This window comes from Nicotiana sylvestris, chromosome 9, assembly GCF_000393655.2.
Source record: "Nicotiana sylvestris chromosome 9, ASM39365v2, whole genome shotgun sequence".
Taxonomy (NCBI): Eukaryota; Viridiplantae; Streptophyta; class Magnoliopsida; order Solanales; family Solanaceae; genus Nicotiana; species Nicotiana sylvestris.
The window spans coordinates 36,820,421-36,847,495 of NC_091065.1; the positions used below are offsets into that span (position 1 = coordinate 36,820,421).

The 27,075-nt window shown below is 34.0% G+C and overlaps 1 protein-coding gene across 3 annotated transcripts in view; it reads right to left on the reverse strand.

Moving 5' to 3' along the window:
- Positions 1–11,016: 11,016 nt before the first annotated feature.
- LOC104225029 (ABC transporter C family member 12-like) overlaps positions 11,017–27,075 on the reverse strand; it is a 36,253-nt gene continuing 20,194 nt past the window's right edge. For 2 of the 3 annotated variants that reach the window (XM_009776778.2, XM_070155984.1), the window contains 14 exons: positions 26,632–26,799; positions 24,373–24,513; positions 21,861–22,061; positions 21,603–21,701; positions 21,335–21,487; positions 18,823–19,202; positions 17,792–17,972; positions 17,101–17,424; positions 15,920–16,673; positions 14,984–15,105; positions 13,066–13,311; positions 12,539–12,965; positions 11,654–11,765; positions 11,017–11,335 (listed from right to left, as the gene is read on the reverse strand). In XM_009776778.2, the coding sequence (XP_009775080.1) occupies positions 11,668–11,765; positions 12,539–12,965; positions 13,066–13,311; positions 14,984–15,105; positions 15,920–16,673; positions 17,101–17,424; positions 17,792–17,972; positions 18,823–19,202; positions 21,335–21,487; positions 21,603–21,701; positions 21,861–22,061; positions 24,373–24,513; positions 26,632–26,799 (3,294 nt within the window). In that variant the 3' untranslated portion in view covers positions 11,017–11,335; positions 11,654–11,667. Of the gene's footprint in view, positions 11,336–11,653; positions 11,766–12,538; positions 12,966–13,065; positions 13,312–14,983; positions 15,106–15,919; positions 16,674–17,100; positions 17,425–17,791; positions 17,973–18,822; positions 19,203–21,334; positions 21,488–21,602; positions 21,702–21,860; positions 22,062–24,372; positions 24,514–26,631; positions 26,800–27,075 lie in introns of those variants that run through there. The other variant, XM_009776781.2, reaches the window with a different exon arrangement.

Genomic DNA, 27,075 nt, shown 5'->3' on the forward strand with positions numbered 1-27,075 from the left:
GCACTTTAGACTAAGGATCTGGGAAAATTAAAGTATTTTTTATGTATTGAGGTGGCTCAGTCTAGCTCAGGTATTGTGATCTCACAATGGAAGTATGCCTTAGACATTCTTGAGGAGACATGAATGAAAGGCTGTAGATCCATTGACACTCATATGATCCGGATTCTACACTTCTGTCAGGACAGACTGAGTCGCTTAGCGATCCTGCAAAATATAGGCGCTCTTTGGTAAATTATTGTGATTCAGTTTATGAATTCTCCTTGTGATAGTCATTGGGATGTAGTTGTCCCCAATTTTCAGTATATAAAATCAGCTTCACAAAAGATTATTGTTTGAGGATCGGGGACATGAGCAGATCGTTGGATACTCAGATGCTAATTGGGCATGATGAACTTCTAATAGACATTCTATGTCTGGATATTGCGTTTTAGTAGGAGGTAATTTAGTATCTTGGAAGAGCAATAAATAGAGTGTGATTGCCCGGTCTAGTGCAGAAGCAGAATATCGAGCAATGACTATGGCAACATGTGAGCTAGTGTGGATCAAACAGTTGCTCAAGGAGTTGAAATTTAGTGAGATCAGCAAGATGGAACTTGTGTGTGATAATCAAGTTGGCGTTCATATTGCATCAAATCCGGTGTTCCATGAGAGATCTAAACACATTGAGATTGACTATCACTTCGTGAGAGAAAAAATACTCTTAGAAAATATTGCTACAAAGTTTGTGAAGTCGAATGATCAGCTTGCAGATATTTTCACCAAGTTCCTCACTGGTCCTCTTATTAGTTACATATCTTACAAGCTCGGTACATATGATTTGTATGCACCGTCTTGAAGGGGAGTGTTAGATAGTTATGTAATTAGTCCTACTCCCACATAAAATAGGAGTAGAATATGTTACAGTTATAAATAGGGCTCGTTGTATTATAATTAATTAACCAATAATATTAATTCCTGTGCTAGTTCTCACATGAACTGCATTTGATGTTTATGTTCCAATGAAGGTTCTATATTTTTGAGACCAATAGAGATTTGAAGAGTATGAATTTGGGTGTGACATCAAAGTTCAATATTGGGGTTTTGACATAGTTACCCACAAAAATAAAATTATTTATCCTTGTCTATCCATTTGTTTTTCTTCCTATAAACTACATTTTCTACCCATAATAATTTTTGTGGGGAATTTTTCCTTTATTCTCCAATTCTTTTTTTTATTTCTACGCTTCTTTTCTTCTTCTTTTTTTTCTTTTCTCCTTTTCTTTTTTTCTCGTTTTCTTCTTATTTTTTCTTTTCTAATTCATTTAACTTTTTTTTATTCTTTTTCTCTTCATTACTATTTTCACTGTTTTTATTATTTTTTTTATACAATAAGAAAAAATAACTGATATAGTAAATATTTGTTCACTTTTTTTAATATAAATAATGCAATATACCTTCTATTTTTTTTCTTTCTCATTTATTAAATTTAATTATTAAACTAAAATAATATTAGTTGTCACTTGATCTAATTCACTGAATATTACATTGATTGCTGCATAATCAGATTCTAAGAATCAACACGTGATTGCCATCAAACCTTGATCTACTTCCCTATAAATATTAGTACACACTCTACCATTAGCAGTAATACAACCAGTTATAGAGCAAGAAAATATAATCTACGACAACCAGATCTCCATATATACTAGTTAGAATAAAAATGACGATAAAATATTAAAAAATACAACATAAGTATAAGTAGCAAAAAAGACTTCTAGTACCATGTAACACCAATATGGTATATATGTATACCAACAGAGCATGTGATTTCTCTAGAATATTGCTACACCTATCTGCAACTATACTACTATACCAAAACATTAAAGGACGCAATAAAAGTATGAGAAAATTACATGCTCGTATTGCAAGCTAAATATTCGCAAAACAACTTGCTCATTTTGTATACTAAAATGGTATATAGTTGTATGGAGTTGTTTCAACAATTGCCTATAACTATAAAAACTATTACATAATACACATAATTTATGTTCATCGGCACACAAAAATTTCAGATTGCAACTCATGTTCATATAAATAATTTCATAATAGAATTCACTTAAGATGCAGCTAAAACAACCAAAACAATATTCAACTACCATATGATACCAACATGGCATATAACTATACCAACATGGTATACAATTTTATTAGTTAATTCCCAGCAACTATATGACTATACTACTATTACATAACACACATGCATAAAGAGAAAAATAAAAAAATAGTGTACCATTTATTAATATAATAAGGTATTTCAAGATATTGTACTATATTACTATTATTAAGAGAAAATCAAATATTGCGCCAATTAAATGCAACTAATACAACCAAAAAATGATCCAACTAGCTTATGATACCAATATAGTATATAGCTATACTAATATGGTATATAGTTGGAATGAATTGTATACTAAAATGGTATATTTGTATCCTATTTGAGTATACAATAGAAAATCGTCTTCTTCTCTAGTTCAACTATATTTCAACCCAAATTTCTAAAATCTACTACAAAATCTCCACCAAATTGACTAAAACTTTAGCTACAACCTCAAATCAACTTTTCAAACAAACTTATACAGGATCAGATCAAAACAATTAAAAACTCAAACAAACCAAGTTATGAGTTTCAAGCTTCAAGGTCCTTCAATGGTGGATTTAAATTTTTGTACAATAAATCTCCAAAAACCAGCATCAAAAGTACAATCTACACATCAAAGAACAATAACTAACGAATTTCAACAGTAAAACACTATAAAAAAATCAGATCTGGCATTTTGAACTCATTCATATGGAGTTTCAAAAATTGTTTCTTGAATTACAAATTGTTTCAAAAACTGATCAAAGAATTACAGCGGGTTATCTTAAAGAATCCAAAACTATATTATGGCCATTTGTTGGTCATTACAATGGGAGACTAATTAATCGCTACCCCTTGAAAGCAATTTGACAGTGCCTGTTGTACCAAAACGTCTAGTTGCTGGTGGTATGACTCTTGATGGTGATAAGACTTGGGCAAAAGAAAAGTTGTAAGAATCTATTCCCAGCCGACTCTGCAATCAACCCCTCCCTCCAAAGAAGCCATCAGTCGTGAACTTCAAAAATTGGAGGAATGTAAAATGAGGAAGAAGAAGAAGAGGAACAAAATAATGACGGGTAAATAATTTGGAGCGCATGAGTGGGAGTAGTAAATAGTTTGGGCCTGAACATTAAATGATAAATAATTTGAAATTAATGGGTATAAAGTGAGATTTTCTCTTGAATATTGCCTACAATTCAATGTAGATTCTGGAGACGGTCCCCATGGAGAATTTGTATGTCCAAGAACTAAATATTACCCTCCTATTAAATGTAGAATCAACAAATAATTTGCAAAGGTAATAATTATAATTGCGTATAAGGTAAATTAAAGTTAATAATTTAGTGTCATAAATATTAGAATTTTCTACGGAATTTAAATAAGGAAAGATTAAATAACCAAAATTTTAGTGTCATAAATATTAGAATTTTCTACGGAATTTAAATAAAGAAAGATTAAATAACCAAAATTTTAGTTGTTTTGAAAGTTTAAATAATAGAAAATTTAGTGAATGACGTTTTTGTCCCATATGAATAGACAATATCTAAGAATATTTTACAAAATCCTAGCAACAATAAGTAATTAACAAACATGCCAGCTAATTATCTATATTTCTGGCCGAAACATTTAAAGCTTTACCAATTCAATTCCTAAATTATCGCCCATAATATCATATCATCTCCCATAACGGCTAAGTATAATGATGGCAAGACATGTCATATAAAAATCAAGAATTATTTACTGGGAATCTACAATGCATTATCAAAATTTACACCCCATTCATTCATTTGATATGTCTTTCTTGTACAACGCAAAGACAGACTACAATCGTCTATTTATACTTTAATTATCATATTATTGTTGTTTTATAACCTAATAAACAATTAATTTTAATAATAAATATTCATGGTTTAAAGCAAGTATATCTAATATATACATACACACACAAAGACTCTATTATTTACATACTACTATTATATACTATGTATTTGTACATATACAGTAGGCCAAATACATATACAACCCATTCGACTTGGCACTTTCATTTTGACATTCTAATTCTACCTTATTCCATTTTGGCCCTCAAACTCTATTTTATATGTTCCATTTGGCCCTCCAACTTTATTTTGTATGTTCCACTTTAGCACAAGAGCTGAAATCAGTGAAAAAAATATAGCGCGTGTGTATACACAAATCTGAGGTGTAATAAATATCCAATTAAATGTTGCCACTTGGTTTTTTCATCCATGTCAAACGGGTCAATAATAAAATACCTGAACCCGACCGTATTTCTTTTTTATCCACAGCAGCCCCATCTTTATTCTCTAAGTTCCAAAGCTTTCATCTGCCGATTTCATACCTGACCCGTTTAGATGAAATAAACTCACAAAAAATATGGTCGGGTTTAGGTATTTTAGTATTGACTCGTTTGGTATGGATGAAAAAACCAGGTGACAACATTTAATTTACGCCTCAGATTTGTGTATACACACGCGCTATATTTTTTGCACTGATTTCAGCTTTTGTGTTAAAATGGAACATAAGAAATAGAGTTGGAGGGCCAAAATGGAACATATAAAATAGAGTTGGAGGGCCAAAATGAAACAAGGTAGAGATGAAATGCCAAAATGAAAAATGGTGCCTAGTTGAATGGGCTGCATATGTATTTCGCCTATATAGCATATTACTATTAACTACATCGTTATGGGTGGTATATCCATATTATACAATAACTTGAACATAAGTTGTTAATCATACATTGATTGACTAGATGAATATATATACGATATATATATATATTCGACGTATATTAAATTTGATAGTTTGCTTTGACGTGATGAATAACATTGTTATATGAGCATATTAAAAAATATACAACTTATTTTTAGACTATATTATATTATCGGCCAACAATTCTCTTTAATACGAGTACAAATGATTTTGTTTGTTACAAAACACACACACACATATATATATATACTAGTTTCTCAAAACGTGCGTTGCACGTTGTATCTTGTTAGTTATTAAAAAAAAACTTGTATACTGAAAATATTTCTCTAAGAATCTAAGAATATTTATAAAACTACATTATCAAAAATCAATGTTGTACAAATATTATATAACATAATTATAATACCTTTTTTATATATTTTTTAATAATACTTAGAGCATTGAAATTAGCTAACTATAGGAATCCTACTTTTGATTAAATTTACGTTATTATGTGAATGCCCACAAATTCGTCCGGCAAATACTATAATTTTGAAAGCATAGGGTATTGTAAAGAAAAGTAATAGACAGAGAAGACCCATATCTACAAAGTTTTAGAGGCCAATACAATAACTTTGCATTGTTGATATTAAACCATTCGAAATATTATCTTCTTATGATACGCCCTAAATGAAAAATCAAAACAAAACATAAATAGTGCAATAAAAAGGCGTCAATTGTAGGAAAATATTGTAAATCATCCAAATAAAAGTATTCAACAATACAGAAAATTAAGAAAAATCTAATTTATAAGTACCATTAGCTAGATTCAACATTTTCCTTTAAGAGAAGAGATAATTTCAGATCTCCAATTTGAAATTATAACCTATTCTATAAAAGTTTTTTATTTTCACAGACAATTGATTAGAACGAAAATGGTCCACGTTAAGTTGTATTATTATTATTATTATTATTATTATTATTATTATTATTATTATTATTATTATTATTATTATTATTATTATTAAATTTAATTGTACTATTTTATTATGCGTTTCTCTTGAGAAAAAGTTTTTATTTTTACCAACTTTAGAAACAACGCAGTACTAATGTATTGCATTCGTGTATGTTTGCTTTTCCTTTTTCACAACAACCTAATAAACTTTTTTAGGAGATATTATAAATAAAAAGTTAGTTAGAGTTTTTTAATTCCATAAAAATATTTAGGGATAAATAATAGTCACTATGAAAGTAGACATCCATTAGAACTATAATTAAATTGAAGCTGATAAATAATTCTTGCATCTCAAATTGAAGATTGTTTCTCGGATTGAAATAAAAAAGTAAATAAAAAGTTGAATTAGAATATGAACCCGATTATGTTTCCATCAAATTCTTCCGGTCTATCAAGGTGATTGGGTGACTCAGAAAATACCTTGCCAAACGGTGTGGGAGAAGTGATGAGGGGATTGCTTCTATCGGTTAATCTCCTCCTTTTGTTCACTGTTCTTGTTACATCGGGTGCCACTTGCACATAAATATCTTCTTTAGATGATAAGACCATATCCTTTGCACATAAATGTCTTCTTAACGCTACGTCGCACCTTTTCGGAAATTTATTTTTCTCATGAATTGTAACACAAATGTTTATTTAACTATTATTATTATTATTATCTTTATATATTACTAAAAGGATATTTTGGTAATTTAACTTTTTAATTTTGACTTCCCCTTTCAATATAGTACTAGTTTCTCGGCACATACGTTGCACGAGCATATTGAGTCATGTAATATGCGATTTTATAAAATAATATTAATATTATTTAAACAAAGCTTTCAGTAAATGGTTGTACAAGAAAGAATATGTCGAGATTAGAATGATTGATATAGTCAAAACCTACAAAGTTGAACAATCAAAATTCAATTAAATATATATGAAATATTTTATTTATTTTGATTTTATGCGGTACAAACATGTAATGAATAGTACCTTATCCAATACTTCTTTATAAACGATATTCCCAGTGTATGTTCATTTTATTTGAATTAGTTGTTCTGTCATGACAGGACTCTTCTTGTCTATACTAATATTCCTCTTGAAAGTAGTACCACTGTTACTAACATGCAAATTATCTCACAAAAGTAATAAGTATCAAATAATTATGTGTGAAAATAGTTCATAAATTCCTTAAATGTTTTACCAAGATAGTGCCGTCACTATATTTTTCCCGTCTTCCAAGGATACAAATCATTTTGAATTTTTTGGGATAGGAATGTCATTGTTGGATTCCTTTATAATGGCGTTATTAGTAAAAATAATTCCAACTTCTCTGTGCATTGAAGAGTAATTGGGAAAACACGATATGTTGGGTCATTAAGAATATAGTAGCTCATATTTGGTTCAGAGAAATTCTACTATTCTACATATTAGGGAAAATATTGCTTGGATCTTTACCCCTTTTAAAAACTTTAACCAACAGTTGAAGTCATTTATAAAAATAATATAAATTAGTAAAAAATATAATATAAATTTAAAATGGCATTACTCTTCGTCAATTAATATTATAAGACTAAAATTTACATTGTGACTTGATCTTTTGTGTCTTACCAAAACCTCTTCGAGTTATTATACTTTTATTGTTGATCAGTCACATGAATATATTTTTTGTGCTGAGAAACAAAAGAATAAATAAATCTGACCCACAAAAAGCAATGGTACGAAGAAAACTTTTGTAAATCATATTTTTTTCTTTACATTTTCACTTTATCTAAGAATTTAGGACTTTAAACAAAGACTCTTGTTTAGAATAATTAGTGTAGAAACTACCTTTAAGGCTACAAAAAAAGAAGAAGGAGCAATCTCGAACTTTAGGATTGACATGTTAACAAAATTATATTAAGAAAGATTTTCTTAAAGATGATTTAGTCATAAAAGGAGAGTACATATTCAAATAACAGATGTTACAGTAGATGCGATAATATGTTCCAGGAACTTTACTGTTCCCTGTTCCAATACTCCCTGAAAACGAAAAGAAGATCAATGAAACAAGCAACAAAGAAACATTTTTAGAATCATGTTTGACATCCCAATTCAAGGGCAAAGCAACAAACGCAATTAGATCTACTCCATAACATTTAGACATCCAAATTAATAGTCTGTGTCAATCATACTACCTTTAGAATTGAATTTTGAACTCATGGTTGATATCAATTTTGGGAAAGAAGTAACATAGTCATAACTTTAAATTATCTATCCTACCATTCATATAAATAGGACTTTACAAAATCACGAAAAATAGGGAATAGTTAAATAGATTATAAATGGAGGCTTGTGTATGGAAAGGTTGTGATCTTAAAGAAGAAGCATGAAACGTTGCTTGCTTAGCCGTTAAAAGTAGGCGTCTATCACTTGCATCTATTTGTAGTTTTTTAATATTTAAATTAAATATGTTAGTTTAGTAAATAAGGAGGGATATTTTAGTAATTTAACTTTTGACTTAAGGGCTTCCCACTTTTAATATAGTATATATATATATATATCATCATCATCATATCATATCATCATATCATCGTAATATACTAAAAGTGGGAACATTATAAGTCAAAAGTTAATTTACAAATTTACCCATCAAAAACTGAGTGACAATTTTGCCCTTACAATCAAATACTATTTCAACAATATTTGTGTACAAAGAGGTAAATATATATTCTAATGAAGATTTAAAAAAAAAAGTTAAATTAAAAAAGACATAAATGTGGACACATTGGCATTGAGAGGGTCAGCTTTTAATAAAGCCACTGGGCTTCTTCGGAGAATGGTGCATGTAATCTGGGAGAACTTTAAAAATAGTCAGATTTACGAGTGGTCATTTAAAAATAGCCACAGTTTCAAAAGTAAAATTTAGTTACTTTTTATGTAAAGATAAATCTAAACGAAAGTACTGTTTAAAATCCGAAAAAATACTCCAGCATAATATACTGGAGTTCCAGTATAATATACTGGAGTTTGGAGCATTGGTGCTCCATTCTCCAGTATATTATACTGGAACCAGCAAAGTATACCGGTCCAGCATAATATGCTGGAAGTTCATGCACAGGTGCACCGAACTCCAGATATTATGCTGGACCAGTCTCAGTTGCAGCAAAGTAGTGACTATTTTTCAATGACTTAACAAACGCTGACTATTTTTGAATGACCAATCCGAAAACTGGCTATACCGTGCTATTTTATCGTAAGCTTGAGCATTTTATTTTTTCCGCATTCAAAATTGCAACAGTACAAAGTGCATTGAATATCGCAATTATAATTGAAACTGTTACTCAAAATGATTTACTTCATCTCTCGAAGAAAACCAACAGTTATACAATTAAAATTATAAATTAATGGCTATCTCATCCGTTAAAGAAACCCATCAAACACTCAATTAAATTCTTATCAAACATCATCTGCATATATAAATTTCCTTTGAAATCGAATTGAAATTTCTTGCTTCCGTAAAATATTGTAAATTTTGGTTAAGCTTATATGTTCGCCTCCTGCATCACACAAATCTACTATATAAGTATCAACTCAAGTAAGTAATATTTTTGCCTTTACTCTCTATGAAAATTCATGATACTATATATTCTTATTTATGCAAATTATGGCAAGAAAAACTAGAACACTTCCTATTAGAGCTATCAATTTTTTTGTGGTAACCATATATCTGGAACAAATGATATATCAAGCATTTGGCAGTTTATTGTCATATTTGGTATAAGAGTAAACTTAGTTTGGTTATGCAGAAACGCAGAAACCACCAAAGATAATTTGGTTATCAAACTGTTTTAGATATTCAAGGCGTCTACTCTTTTCATGTATAATTCTTCAAGTATTTCCTATAATTTTGTTGTAACTATAAATTTATAAGTTTTAAATTAAATTCTCAAGAAATCAATATCTATATTCATGTATGCATATGTACAGAGAGTGGATGTGTTATATCTATTGTTTAGCATAAATTAAATACAAACATGTAGCGCATTTGAAAATCGAAATTCTATGAATGCAAATATTATTTGTAGGGAAAAGTTATCTCACTATTAATCCATCAATATAATTATATTTTAAATATTATAATTACATACATAAACCCTTGATGCAAGTTTGGTGCTTAAGAATAAATGAATTTTGGTTACAGACCTATTATATTGTTGTATAACTAAAGTTTAAGCTAAATAATGGTTCATTTTAAAGTAAACTTTTTCAACCTACGTAGACCCAAAAAAATTATTACTGGGACTATTCTTGTTGTATTGTTAGGATGCTGGGTAACAAGGCTCATCAAGAAAAACCAATATATAACATAGCATGAAAGTCATATATATAATGGCAGCCAAATATAAAGGATAAGCTTGACTATCTTATTGTTTTCTAATTCTGTACTACTAGAAATGTCTTATATTTTCTTTAGCACTTTCATTGCGCCATAAGTAAGGTCATGTATGTGCTCTGTGGTGTTTGCTTTTCCTTGGAATCCTAGCTTGCTACACTACTAATGAAGGTTCATGCTTGTAACTCTACTTTATCTTATTTTATTTCTTGAATCATTTCCTTTAACATTAATCTTAAACCACAACCAACTGTGCTTTGCCAATCGGATAGCCTTACAAGCAAAATCTCCCTAAACTAACATTTTGGAATGTTTTAATAATATCGAAGCATTTTAATATTAACAATTCATCACATTTTTAGCGTGTACGTTTCTCCTTCAAATCTCATTTTAACATTCACACACATATTTTTAATTACCTAAATACCTATTTCATTAAACTAAATATCTTATTTAATAAAAAATAGTCAAAATGCTTCACATAAGAAACAATTTGTATCTTATAAAATCAAATAAAAAATAAAATTACATATATCTAATTACACTTTGATTATTCATCTTCGTACGTTAAAATAATATCCAATCATCTTGATCAAAACAAGTCATCATGGGATAATCCACATGATAATTCAAAGAAACTTGAACAATATCTTTTTATATGTAATTATTTACTCAAAGTTTTATTTCTATTAACAAAATTATTTATTACAAGACTAAATATACACGTGCAACGCACGTGCCGAGAAACTAGTGTGTGTATATATATATATATATATATATATATATATATAGTGGTACACAATTAAAATACAGAAGATATTTTCAAAAACTACATCTTGGTAAACAATAATAATACATAAGATTATAATTCAACTACATCAAATATACATAGTAAAATTTATACAATCGAAGCAAAATTCTTGAACAAATTCTTCAAAGGAATTGAAAATGATTGGGGTCGTTTTGGTGCTTGCATGCATCCTTCTATTTGTTTGAACTTTTGAGAATCAAGACTTTTTTTTCTTTTAGTTTTCTTCTCTCTCTAGTCTCGATCTATCTCTATTTTTTTGTTTTGTGCGAGGCCTGTTACTGAAAGGCAGCCATGGTGTCCTTGTTTCTTTTTTCTCTTGCGAACTTGCTGAAATTTAGAACAGAAAATAAAAGGAAAGAGAATGTGAAAAGTTAAATATGGATCCCATGATTTATGTATTCTGTTACTCATTAATTGTGTGCATAATTTTTGCAATATGCTAATATTGTAAAATAATATGCTATTTATGGAATAAACAAGAAATGATATCATTTTCTTAAATATTTTTTAAAAATGCTTGGCCGTGTATTTTTCTCAAAGTTTTTATTTTTAAAGGGTAAAAAAGGCAAACGATATTTTGCTAATAACTTTTAATATTATATGGATAAACATAGATATAGAAAGATATAGAAAATTGGGTAAAACCTGAAGATATCTAGCTAGATTTCATCATGATTCTGATGTTCTGATCCCTCTTCCAAACAATCTCCAAAATGAGGAACTCTGTCATGTCTTAATCTGTTCATCACCGCGAGACCTGAACCAAAACAGAAGCGCCAATTCCGTCATGCTAAACTTTGATTTAGTGTTGGTCTTTTCGGAGCCACCAGTTAATGAGAATAAACACCAAATGCAGTTGGAGCAGAAATCAAGTATGATGTCTAATGTTCTCATGTTATGTACTTTCGACCTGTCTCCAAATGGAGGGACGAAGACTTGTGATTAATGGAATACTAAATGAGTGGTTACTAAAGAAGATTGGAAACATGAAATTTGAAATAAAAGATTTGTGGAATATTACATAACCAGTTGCACTCAGGTAATACCATAAGGGAATAGGCATATCATCAGTCAATCTTGAAACTACATTGCTAATGTGGACAGAATTAGCCTAGCTGCACATTGATTTTTTTTGGAAAAGCATATGAGGGTGCACAACAAAGGCGAGCAGTAACTTCAATTGAGGGTGTGGAATCATGATCTTGCATTTCTCTATCACTCCAATTGACGGTGTGCAATCATGATCTTGCATTTCTGTATCACTCCAATTGAGGGCATGGCATGCATGCCCATCAAGACTAGTGGTAACCACGATCTTGCATTTGCTTTTCGTTTTCCAAGTGTTGAAATTCTTTTGGAATAGAAGGTTGTATCTCAGAAATAGAAAACCTCATCTCAAGTCACTCATGGTTTCTTACAATTACTGGCTAGGGGCTCATTATGTTTTTGCAAAATGTAAGGAACCTACTTAGGAGCAATATGGTGAAAAAGGGGAAAATAACAAGTGTAGAAGCAAAAGAAAACTAGTACCTTCAATAACACTAAGGAAAGATGACCACCATCTTTCTCTAGGCACCTTAGAGCAACTTAGTTTCTCTTCAATAATTTCATCATGGTTCCCCTCCAAAACATCCTTCAGAGTTACAACCGCGTCCTTTGTTGCATGCAGAATGTTGTTTTGATCTTGACATTCCGTCACTTGAAAATCGTTCAGTGAAGCTGAAATATTTGTAGCAAGAGCATACTGCGCAGCAGCATTCCACTGGGAAGATACCTTCCATCTTCTCTTCCTATTTATACGCATGACTTCTTCTTTCATGAACTTGTGCTCTTTCTCCTCATTAAGTACTAAGTTACGTAAATACTGGGCATTTGCGGCCCCTGTGCTCTGAACGATCCTAGAGAAAACACTTCTTTCACTAAACAGGAGGTTCTGTGGAGTATCATACTCAACAACCTAATATAAGCAAGTAGCAAACTTTTGACAGAAGGAAAAAAAGAAAAGGAAATAAGGAAAAAACAAGAACAGTGAAAGAACAAAATTTGTAAGCACATACCTGTCCAGCATCAAGCACTAGGATACGATTAGTATCAATTATGGTATTTAGACGGTGAGCAATAATGAGCATTGTGCATGCTTTGAATTCTTCTCGTATGGTTTTCTGAATAAGAGCATCAGTTCTAACATCAACAGCTGCTGTGGCTTCATCAAGAACAAGGATCTTTGACCTTCGCAGTATTGCTCGAGAAAGACTTAAAAGTTGTCTCTGTCCAACACTGAAATTATCGCCACCTTCTGAAACCTTGATATAGCCCAAAACAATATTATGTTAGACCATAGTAACATTTTTCCAGACACTCCTTCCATCTTAATATGTTATACCTTTTTTCACTCTGAAGCATCTTAAAAGTTTTGATACAGTCCTAGAAATTCTATCCAAAATGCATTAAACTGAAATATAATCTACAGCGTGATGTTTTTCTACCAAACGAACTTGACCCAAACTTGCTTAGTTACTATAACATTTTCTTCTACAACTACATATGTAACACGTAAGTCAAATAAATTTCTTTATTCCCGTCTAACCAGATGGTGTCGTATATAATTGGATGAATGCACTTCCTTAAACACGATCATTTCTCTACAAAATTTCTGACGAACAAAACTATGTGTTATTCCACCAGCTGAGCATATGATACGAGTTTGTTTGGGTAAAATTATCCTTGTGAGAAACCAAATGCAGAGCAATCATCAGGTACCAGCATATTAAACTACGGGGGAAGAATTAACCAATTCATTTGCACCGTCATGATACAAGTATGTTTTCATCGGTCATAAAGAAGTTTAATATTTTGCTTTTCTGTCATTTGATTTGCAAAGAGTCACATTAAGCATTCTCAACAACAACAACAACAACAACAACAATGCCTCAGTTTCAAACAAGTTGAGACGACTAAATGAATTCTCACTGGCCATGTTTCACCATTTAAAATCATCTCAGGCCAAACCGTTTCTCCAACATTAAGCATTCTAAATAAGACAAATATTAGAACAATATACATCGATAAATAACAATAGAAACAAATACATACACGATAGTTATACAAGTATACCTTACATATGTTCGTGCACGTCTCAGAATTTGTGTTTTTCATTCTTTTCAATCCAGTTTGTGTTACTCTAAGTCACTACCTAATGTTGAATTATGGTATTTTGAGATAAACAAAATTCTTAGGTGGTACCAAAAAAAGGGAAAAAATTCTTAGGTCATCAAACTGGTCTTGAACATGAACGAATGATCATCTTGTCAGACATAAATCACAAACCACCATAACTTTCTGGCAAATGGTCGAGGACTTCTTTATCATCCTAAATTGCATTTCTGTCTGAACAACCTTTTTGAGAACAGAATGACCGTTGCTCCGCAATTCAAAATTCTCACATAGGTTAACCTCCCTCATCATGATCCCACCCTAACTTCCTTTAACCTGATGGAATAAAAAAAGGCACAAAAAAACAAGACACTGAGTAGTTCACGAGAAGTTTTATTGTGCGTCTCACACAACTTAAATTAGTTGTGTGAGGCTCCTTTTTGTCTCACAAATTTGTGGACCCCAATCTTACACTTCTGGGTCCACAAAAATCTGGGTCCACAAAACTGTGAGACAAAAAAGATGCCTCATACAACTAGTGTCAGTTGTATGAGATACAAAATAAAATTTTCCGTAGTTCACTAATTCGCTGGTGCTAGTGGACTTGGCTTTTCAGCCTCTTGCAGATCCCTCTGCCTCCTCCTTACAAGGACTTATAAGGTACCTAAACTAGAATTTCATCCAGAAAGAGTGAGATCTAGCCTTTCGGGTTTATCCTTTATGGATCTGGGTTAATTCTCGAAAGCAGCAATTCCTAGACCTACCGATACTTAAAACACTAACGACTTTAACTTGAAGCAGATTGAAAGGAGAAGAGCTCACCTCAGCATCCAGACCAAAAGCATTCCTCCTTATGACATCCTTCAAGTGTGCCCGCTCTAATGCCTCCCATAGGTCAGCATCATTGTGTTCGCTAAAAGGATCAAGATTAAACCGTACAGTACCTAATGAAAATGAAAAACTGATAATGAGAACAACATGCCTACCAGTATACATTTTATAAGGCTAATTTGTAATCCTGCAACAATAACTTCAGCAGGTATTTGAGTATACACACTTGGTCTGTGAACAAAATTTGGTATTATAGTTGCAGATTATAGCAAGGGTAAGCAAGATCAGGACCCATGTATGTTTACTTTTTCATGGTAGCTAAAGAAGTGGGAATGAATGTAGAAGGAACTGAAAGAAGAGAAGAAAGAAAAGAAATGAAAGGAAACCTAAACTTGGAAACTAGAAAATTCAAAGGCTTATCTAGTCCCGGATAACAATATCACCCCTACCCCCCAGGATAGATTAATTCCCCAAAACCAGATAAAGGATCACTATCTGAATAATACTTTGTGCTACCAAATGCAGGATAAACCCAGATAAAACTTATATGGTTAGGTGGAAGAAGACTTCATTTCATATGTGAATTTGTGCCTCAAAGCTTGGTTTTCAGGGAGAAGATTGTAACACACAAAAGTTTCACTTAACAAGGTATAGGTATCTGCATAAACCTATCCATATATATATGTATTAATTACCACAGTATGTGAAGTTGTACCAAAAAGAACATCGTACACATTCATCAGCACAGCTAGCATAAACGCATATGATTGCTCATAAAATAATTCCAAATCAATTGACTAGACAAATTCAAAATCGATGTATGCATGCATCAATTAAAAAAGCTTATTAGATTATTTTCAACTCGTGCCAATCGTGGGGTCCGGAAGAGTGAAGTAGTACCAGAAACTATTGAAGAGAGTTATGTACCAGAGAAGAGAACTGGTGATTGGGGTATGATACTAAGAGCACTTCGAAGATCTGTCAGTCCGATAGTAGCAACATCACAATCATCGATCAATATTCTCCCTCTTTCAAGTTCCACAATTCGAAATAAGGCATTAAGCATGCTCGATTTTCCAGCACCAGTTCTTCCAACAATGCCAACTTTCTGACCTGAGGAAATTGTAAATGACAAACCATGCAAGACTGGAGGAAGTCCAGGTCTGTAACGTAGGACAACATCTTCAAATTTGATGAACCCTGATGATGGCCAGCCTGGAGGAGGCCGGCTGCTAATGACATTTTGAGCCTCTGATGGCAAATCTATATATGTGCCAACACGCTCAACAGCATTAAAACTATTTTCAGCTCTGCTTGCTTGTCTCAGAGTATTGCTGAGTAAAGTAGTAATATTCAAAGAATAACTTAGGAGCAGACCCATAGCACCAGCGACCACAACCTTGTCGTCTGCTCTCCCATTCTGTATAACGGCAAATGTTGCAGTCAACCAGATCATTATGCCTCCTAGTGTTTCAAGCCTTATGGTCAACCAGCGGTTTGTACTTGTGTTGGCAAGAGTGAATCTGATATTGTTGTCCATAGACTTCCCATTAATGGCTGCTAACTGGTCATGCGCTTTATATGCACGGATGGTTGATAAACCATTTATAGCTTCTCCAAACTGTGCATACACAGGGGACCTGGTAATGGAATCTAGGCGTTTCACTTCGCGGGATGTATTCTGTGAAACATATATAATAGCATTGTATCATCTGATCCTCATTATATAATATTGTTAAAATCAACAGTTGATAAATTATCATATGATTGCGATGAATCTGGTTCTAATACCACGATAAGAAATGGAACTTGGGCTTAAATCAAACCTAAGAGTTAGCTCATAAGGTGAGGATTGCCCACGTCCATATAAGGAGCCTAAATGTGGGAAACTCAACAAAACATTACTCAAACAGGATGCCAGGTATTTAAAAACTTAAGGAACTCATAGGAAGTGTTGCTTCTCTAAATGGTGGAACTTTCAGCCCTCTTTGGGTTTCTGAAAGTTCCTGAAAGTAAAACCAAAATGGAGGTCAAGACAAGCAGAGAAAACTATATGCAGAGGGAGAGAGAAAAATAAAGGGCAACTAAACATATGGAGTTTAGCAAACCTGATAATACAAATAGGCTGTATAAAATAGGACTAGAAGTGGCATTATGGCCCACAGAGATATTGTGCTGACGACTCCAATGAGAACAAAGGTTGAGAGAAGCTGCCACAGTTGGCTGAGACATGTATTAGCAATATTTGCAACATTGCGATCAATATCACCAAGATCCTTTGCAAATCTGTTGATTATGCGTCCAGATGGATTAGTGTGGAAGAATACCATTGGTGCTCGAAGTATAGAATGTAGCATGGAATCATGAAGCCTTTTAGCTGCATTTAGACTTGAGATAATCAACCAGAAGGAATTGGCCAGTGTTACTATCACCTACACAAAGTGAATCCAGAATGAGCCTTACATTCATGGACTTGGAGTTAAACACTCCTCTGAAGAAACATAATGAAATATTACAAAAAATTTCTGTTATTTTCATCTTTAGTCTTCTATTTTAACAGATACAGCAAATGTACAGTAGCTAATGGAGGAGCTCCCTGATACACAAATATATTGTTGGGCTTCATGCTTATTGAAACAAATTCTGTAGCAGGAAAATTTCTCCTTTAGATAGGGCTAGGTGGACATCTTTAGATGTTAAGGAATAGAGGGAAAAGAAAGTAGATGCAGCACAGAAACTTGAATAATTAAGGATGATCACCAATGATTGCAATTAATAAAGGTGGAAGTGCACTCACACCTGACTGAATGACAGAAAAGCATAGACCAAAATATAGAATCCAGATCCATTGCTCTTTGAGGAGCTTGCTTTTGTCCAGACACTTAGCCAGGTGCTACTCAGAGCTCGAAGGATTTCAGTCAACGTGTAGCAAGCCAACAGTATCAGGACAACCCACAAGCCTCCCAAAGCATCTTTATACCTGAAAAGGAAAAATAGAAGAAAAGCACATTTGAAACCATAAGCTAAGGGCATCTATTAAACAAACATAGTTAAATAAGAATCTTTTCTTGAGCCTATGATGATGAATAAATCATTGAAGAGTTTATCCGTTACTCTTATATCATCTAAACAAGTGCAATATAAACTTTACACGGTTGACTTGGTCAAAACTTCCTTAAATTCATTACAAACATAGTCATGTTCAACTCTGTCCTAAGTAGGATGGTATTGTTCGAATTTTAGGTTACATATGGTTGCTATTTGAAAAAAAAAGGAATGTTGATAATGAACTAGTTTGCCAATGTTTGGCTCTAGTGCCGTAAGAAAATATCTATGCATCCAACTCAAAATTTTAAGGCACTGTCTGGAGTAGCACAGTATTTGTATAAATCATTTTATGAACTTTTATTTAATCAATGTGGAACCATTGTCCTTGGCAGAGCATGAGGTTCCAGTAAGGATGCAATTTGATTGTTCTGTTAGACATGAATTGCCTAGCCTTAAGGTGGTGTTTGCTTATGCGGAGCACTGACAAAACCAACAAGAAAGTAAACCACTAGAAATGAAATGCAATATTCATTTCCTAGATGTTAGAAGCGATTGCACCGCAATAAAATAAAATTTTCTCCCCACCGGCCACCAGTATCTACATATCATAGGAGAAGCAAGAGAACAGCGTAGGGAAAATTTTGTGCCTAGAATTCTTCTATAGATATGTGAACAAGTATTTTATAAGTGTAACTTGTGGAGTGACCTGTATATTCATGTATGAATGACTTGATTAAAAATAACAAGGGTAAATGCCTCGAAGCATATACTTTGAATATTACCTCATCAAGACATTCCAGTTGATAATACCAGTTTCCCGCTCTTCCTGCCTGATAAGAACAGATTTACCAGCTCTCCTTTTGGTTGCAGAGGTTTCGTTCTTTTGGAGCTCATACCCTATGTTTAAAGAAGAATGTGAACTCTCATTGTCAATGTTTGGGTCGTCAGTTTCAACACCATAACTTTCCATTTTCCCAGCATTTTCCATTAGCTTTCGAAAAAGTGCGCCATTTTTGGAGAGATCCTCGAAACTCCCATCCTCTTTCACCATTCCTTCAGAGACCAAAATAATCCGATCCACCTGAGGTAGAAAATGCAGCTGATTTGTCACAAGCACCCTAGTCTTTCCTTGCAATTCTTCCTTTATACATTTCTTAAAAACCTGAAAGACCCCATTGTACAGCAAGTTAGATACAAATTGCGTCTAGCGTATGCTTTCAAACTGCCAAGAGAAGGATGGAATAATTGCAACCAGTGAATTCTACTAAGCAATCAAGTTACTGCAAATTAGTCCTGTATATAGGGGAAAAAAGGATAGTCAATTTGGAAAAATCCATGGGTGGTGGAAGAAGAACACCACCCATGGATTTTTCTTTGGCAGGGCAATACTGAAAGAAGAACATTTCACTTGGTCAAGAGGAGCACTTTAAAAATAACCAAGAAGGAAGCGGGCCTTGGGATTAGAAACTTAAGGCAGCACAATCACAGTTTACTGATGAAATGGCCATTGAGGTTTCCCTCAGAATAGGCACTTTGGAAAGCAGTTAGTTATCAGTGAAAACTTTGGGTTGCAAGGGTGTTGGAGTACTAAAGTTGTGACCATTCCCTATGGGTCTGGTTTGTGGAAAGAATCAGAACTCTATGACAAAAATGTTCAAGTAACATTGGGTTTAACGTGGAAGATGGAAGAAGGATCACTTTTTGGGAAAATCGGATTGGACCTGGACCACTGAAAGATCAGTTTCCGGATTTATTTAGACTTGCATTGCTATCTGATTCCACTTTGGCTACTAACAGAAAACAAGATGGTTGGAATTTCAATTTCAGAAGACATTTGAATGACTGGGAATTGGAAAGACTAGATGAAATTTTTGGGTACAATGGAATCTTTTCATGGATTGGTACAGAATCCAGACAAGCTCATACGGAATGGCGAATGCCCATAGCAAAGGAATCTTTACAGTAAACTCTTGTTATTCACAGTTGGGTTATGGTAGAATGCAAGATATTTTTTGGCATGCAAACAAATATGGAAAACAAATGCTCTTTACCAGGTGGCTTCTTTCACTTGGTTGGTTGCTCGAAATGCTTGTTTAATACAGAAAATAATAAATACTCAAAGAAGAGATTTTCAGCTGTTCTCTAAATGCTATCTTTATAGAGACAAGCTAGAGAGTGTTAATCACCTATTTCTACACTTCGCATTACTGATCAAGTTGGGCAGTTTTTCTCAATATGGTAGGACTTAAATGGATTATGCTAAGAGTCTAAGACAGCCATGTGAGTTATTGAAGTGCTGGACTGGAGGAAGGAACTCCAAGCAAAAGAAATGGTGGCAGACTATTCCAGCGTGCATATGGTGGACAGAGTGAAGGGAGAGAAACGCTAGATTCTTTGAAGACAAAGGAGAACCCATTGAGATGATCAAAATGAACTTTTTACTTTTGCTTTCTTTTTGGTTTAAACAGAGTTATGTTAATGATGCTGAAGCAGTGATAGAACTTATAGAATCCCTTTAAGAATAGAAGGGATGCACTTCTGGTAGTTTGTAAATACTTTTTACAGCACCTTCTTGGTGCTATATTTATAATACACTTACCTTCTCTCAATTTAAAAAGAAAAAATCCTTGGGTGGTGGAAAAGAAAAATTGGAAATTGACAGGAAGGTTTTCTCAGATAATGCAGTGACATCCGTTTTGAGTTGAGTAGAGGGTGTACTCTGGTGAGTCACAAAGAAGTACCAGCTAGTAGATAGGATGATGCAGTTATACCAGCGTTGATGATGCATACACAGAATAGTACCTAGTAAGTATCGTATCTTGGTAATGTCAATAACACTATGCTAGGGCAGTGCTAGTAATACTTCAGTAACATCCTTCAGTTGCATGCCCTGTCTAAACAATTTATTTTCTTTCCAAAGCCTTCACTACAAGTGTGTATCATGCTAAGAAAAATGGTTTTTTTTTTTTGTTTCGTCTAACATTCAAAACTTTTTATGAACTTCACAAACTCAGATGGCTATGCACTATGTCATCATTTCCACCCGTTTTCTCATTTTCCTCTTTTGCTTCCAAATCCTCATCCTATATCTGTTGATCAATATGGACCAATTAAGTGCTTAGTAATTGGACAAAGCCCAGAGAATGGCATGGCTAATATGCTCAAATGAGAAGAAAATCATTCAGCTAACAGAGAGGATGATGACAATAACTACATTTATATGGAAACCGCGTATTGAGATCTCCTTTCCGTTTCCAAAATGGTGGTACACAGTCATTTATACAAGATAATTACCTGCTGGCCCACATGTGCATCAAGAGCACTTAGGGGATCATCAAAAATATAGACATCGGAATTTTTGTAGACAGCCCTAGCCATTGACACTCTTTGCTTTTGTCCTCCGCTAATATTCACCCCTCTTTCGCCGATTTCTGTAAGGTCTCGACCCTGAATGTTTTAGATATGCGCACATGTCATTTTCATCTAGACTTACTACTAATAGAGAATTACACACAACAAAAAGATATATTGAAACACATATACTACCATCAATGTACTTAACTGGAAGTAACTCAAGATCATGGTCCAATGCACTGACATCTATTGCCTTCGAATATCTTGTTGGTTCAAAGTTGGAACCAAATAATATATTCCCACGTACCTGAAAACCAGTAAGGTAAAAGTAACTGCATTCTTTCATATACCTACACAAACACGATTTATATCCAAAAATATATATAAAGATTGTTTGAATAGCATGTTCAGGTAAACAGTGTTATGTTACAGGCATATCAAGGAATTTGGATGAATTGAAGCTCACAGTGGCGTTGAAGATCCAAGAAACTTGAGGAACATATGCAATAGTTCCTCTGGTAGTGACACTTGCATTGCCTAAGGGAGGAAGCTCCCCAAGAATTGCTGAAATCAGAGATGTCTTTCCTTCTCCGGTCCCACCCACAATTGCAACTAGCTCACCAACTGGTATATCCAAATTAATATTTGACAAAGTGGGACGCTCAAGCTGTAAAGTAGGAGGTTAAAATTGAATGTATAAAAATGGTAAAACGAAAAAAAAAGAACTCCAACTTCATGACAGTTATCAAGGGAACTGAAAATCTCAGTGTGAATGAAAAGGCTCCAGCTGAGGAATTCAGATCAATGTGATAAAGAAATAAACCTTAGACCTAACTCAATCCCAAAAGCTAGCTCATGAGCTGAGGATTGACCTAGACCATATAAAGAGTCCAATTGCCAACCCACAAAGGATGTGGGACAACTAACACCCCCGCACGCCTGCTAACTGGAGCGTAGACAACATAATATGGGGGCCCAAAAACGGATTAAACAAGAATTAGAACTGGTCTGGCTCTAATACCATGTCGAATGGTGTGACCATCTCATCAAAGCTTAGGTTCAGAGACAGAGAGCATACTTTTAATTACTTAAATATGTCTTTAACACAATGTTTTCCTAGTAAGTAATCATATTCAAGCTTTCACAAGGCAATAATATTTATCATATTGTAAGGTATCAGCATCTAAATCCAGCTTCATACAGTTCTCTGTACCTCACAAGAGAGCACAGAATTACTTCAATATTTCCTCATTTTATGGATATATTTGACCTTCTTATCACTTAGATGCCCTATAAAATTGGCTAGACAAAAAGATTCGCTTGTAAATGCAGAAGGAAAGGATGAGTGACAATATGTGAAAGCGCACTCGAGATACTGATAGCTGAATTCTGTATTTGCTCACTTTTAGCTTTATTGGTAGGATTAGAACTTGCTTTCACAAAAAATCGGTTCCCTATAATAGTGAAAATAGATTCCCAGGTATTAAGCATTTCTTACAGAAACTACTAGCTACTCACAACTAGTTAATGATTGCAATTTTCTTCTTGATGCTGTGGGACGGGACGATATATTCAGGGAGGGCAATACTGTGGCTGACAAGCTAGCTGGATACGGAAGAAGTTTGATTCCTCTCACTTCGGTAGCTGATGACGCAGTGTTCTGGGATACACCTTCCCCTTTTGTTTTATATGCTTTCAATAAGGATCATGCTCTATGCGATCCATTATGCAATCCATTCCCTTGTTTGTAATGACTAAACTCTTTATCTTTCAGTAATGAAGTATCTTACATTTTCTAAGGAAATTTATATATATATATATATATATATATATTATTTGGCAAGCAGCTGTACAATTATGCCTAATCGGATTTGGCCACTTTTCAATTTTACAGCTAACAAGCAGCACAAAATTCTTATTTATTCACTGAATGTTAGCTGGAAATCCTCAGTCTTATTCAGTTGCAAGTCTAGAAAATTGCAATGAGGTGGAAGATAAATACAGGACTGGAACCTTTTGCATAGGCAAAGCTCTTCCCACAAGATGCCATTGATTTGTTCATGAGTTTCTGCCTAAGAAAGATGCAAAGAGCTCATTTGGTTCATAAAGGGATTTAGGTGAAATTATAAAACCCCAGCAAACAAGATTATCAGTGCAAGAAACAAGCAGTTTAGGTGAAATTACCAGTGAGGGAACAAACTGCAAACATATTTCTCTGTCAAAACAAATGACAAGATCTAATTTGGAAGGCTAAGATTGTCCTAGAATCCAATCAAATGATGAAATAATCAAAACAACAGATGTTCGTTCCCTTGTCCATGAACTTGCTTAATCTTGTTTCACACATTTCTTCACATTATTCACACACAGTTGAGAATGTTTTAGTAAAAGAACTTGTGCTGTGTATTTTTTTTTTTTTTTTTTTTTTTATTTTTATAAATCGTACTGCATAAATTGTAAAAGGCAATAACTAATGAGAAAATGGATCATAGAAAAATCAAGAACGCCTTATCTTCTCCCAGCCATCAAGGTTCAGGGACATCTTTCAAATTCACATACTTTTAGTGCTCCGGTATTTTAAACCAAACAACTGAAATAATAGATATCAAGCTTTTCAAATTATTCCACTAATTAGATTTTCATGCGTTTGCTACACTAGAGAGATTCTGCTCAGCATGGATCATGATAATTTAATGAATTTTAAAAGTTTTATAATAATCATCGACATGCATACAATTGAAATGCATTTCAAAGAAAGCACTAGAGATATGCTAGTAAGAAGTTTCCAGGTCCTTCTGTGCATTAACACAATATTCTGGATCAGCATAGTCTTGAGCTACAAGAGACTCTGGTTAGGAAAAATCACATGATGATAATTAGCTGCTTATAACTATTGCAATCACAGTTAAGTAATAGGTAAAAGCCTACTTGTCCGAAAGCTTAGTGCAGCATTACAGAGAGATAAAGAAGAGGTAGACCTTAAAATCCCATGAAAAGTATCCGTCCCTGATTGAGATGGCATGAAGACAAGGTTCAAGTGGTGGATTAGGTAAGAGGATTCTCTCTTCAGCTAAGAACAATTCCTCCATTCGTTGCAACGATACGTTTGAATTTACAACCTGTATGTAAACAGAAGAAATAATATCAAGTGTGTGAATACTTGGAGTCTAAGTTCAGTGATGGGACACACAAAGCGGAAGTGGAAGTGAAAATTGATACACAAGTCATCCCCAAGAGAGAGAGTTTCAAATACATTGGGTCTGTTATACAAGGCAACGGGGAGATTGACGAGGATGTTACACACCGAATTGGAGCGGGATAGATGAAATTGGGTTTTGTGTGATAAAAATGTGCCATCTAGACTTAAAGGCAAGTTCTACAGAGTGGTGGTTAGGCCGCCTATGTTGTATGGGGCTGAGTGTTGGCCCGTCAAGAAGTCCTATGTCCAGAAGATGAAAGTAGCTGAAATGAAGATATTGAGATGGATGTGTGGACATACCAGTAAAGACAAGATTAGGAACGAAGTTATTAGGGATATGGTGGGAGTGGCCCCTATGGAGGACAAGTTGCGAGAATTGAGGTTGAGATGGTTGGGGCAAGTGAAGAGGCGAGACATAGCTGCCCCGGTTAGGAGGTGTGAGAGGTTTACCATGGCGGGTCTGAGGAAGGGTGGGGGTAGGCCTAAGAAGTCCTGTTGTGAGGTGATTAGGCAGGAAATGTCACTGCTTCAGCTTACGGAGGACATGACCCTCGATAGGAAGGTGTGAAGGACGAGTATTAGGGTGGAAGGTTGACAGATAGTCGTGAGTCTCTCCTAGGCTTGCTTGTTTTACTAGTTCTATTGTTGTATTTTCTTATTCCTGTTTCGTATTCGTACATGCTGTGTTATTCGCTTCCATTACCCTACTACCTTGTTGTTGCAATTGTTTGTGCTTTAGTTTCACTATTTGTTGAGCTGAGGGTCTACCAGAAACAACTTCTATATCTTCATAAGGTAGGGGTAAGGTCTACGTACATACTACCCTCCCCAGAACCCACTTGTGGGATTACACTGGGTTGTGGTTTTTGTTTATTGTGTGATTAAGTTAGAGAAGAGATATTTTGGTTACTTGATGACTTACAAGAGTCACCTATTTTAAGGTGTCGACCATGATACAGACATGATAGTTGTCTAGGCCCAGCGGCACTGATTCATTCAATTGTTTGTTAAATAAAGAAAGGGCAAAAGAGGGATCTCGAGAGTCTTTGGTAGGATACTTTACCAAATTGTCATATGTTATCCCATAAGTGTGTATTATGACGAGCCAGCCCACTATAATCCCTAGATGGTCAGCCACATTCGCATATGATCATTAACAGTTTTTATCGAAACCATTCAGATGGAGTTTCCACAGCAACAGGAAAACTCTTCCCAGAGTTATAGAAGAACTTCTGGAGAATGCTTGAATCAGGGAAGGAATGTACAGAGTGGAGTTAAAATGAAAAAAGACGGACAATATAAAGCACCTAATCTTCAAATTGAACTAAAATATGCAACTTGTTAGCATGCATTTGTTCTTCAAATGTCAGCAACTTGAAATGTCAATTGACACACAACATTTAGACAAGTATGATAAAACAGTCATAAGTTTGTGATCTAAGTTAGGAAACATAGATTGACTAAATTGATGTATTTGAAAAGAATCATATTAGCGTAAATTGTCTAATGGATGAGCCATCCAGCTTCAAGGCTTGAAGCCTTAACAATGAATGCAATAGGTAGAAAATGATAATACTTTGTGAGGCTTGAAATTGTGTCTATTCAATTATAATATTGTCTTCCACGTCTGCAGAAGTACATAGCAAGTCGGTCAACAGACACTTGCACACATTCTTCAAGAACTTTTCCCCCATTGTTTATATGACATTGATATCAAAGAAGCAGTTTAGATGATATAGGAGTTCCATGTAGAAGGCTGCGCTACTGATGTCTATTTACCTATGTGGTGTATTTCTCAATAAAGATGAGTATTGTTGTTCGTTATCTTCTTTTCATGATGGGTAATGTTAGAAAATTGCTGTAGACAAAGCACAGAGGGAATAACTTGAAGTGATGGTTAGGCTGATTCACGAGAGAGATGGGAGAATATAGTGCATCCAGAATTAAACAGACATATGAAGAATACTGTATTAAGGGAAAGAAGCCAATGCAGCTATTTTATAGGAAAGGTCAAAAACAGTAAGTTAAGAATAAGAACCTGAGTTATTATGTTTGGAAGCATGTTCAATGGGAACCTCAGAATTGCAAAGAGGGAAAGTGATGTAAAAGCTCTGGCAGCTGTCAAATTTCCACCAAGCAAAGTGAAAGCTCCAAATGAAATCACTGTTACGAGAACTGGGATGCTGTTCAGCATGAAATTGTTGAACTGTTGATAAAGGGAAGGAAAAAAACAATGAGCAAAAAATGATCTGATTCTTGCATCTTAAGCAAAATATGCAATGTCATTTGAGTCATGGTTTCCCCTAATCCCACTAAGAGATAATTCTGGTTCATTGTTCCTCTACCACGTCCTATTTTTCACATGCTAACCCACTAGTTGATTCCAGTTTTGGTTTGTGCTGATTCTGTGGCCTGTGGATATAGCTCCAGAAGTGTCTAATTAAACTGACCTAGACAGGAAAACTTTATGTAAAAATCTTCA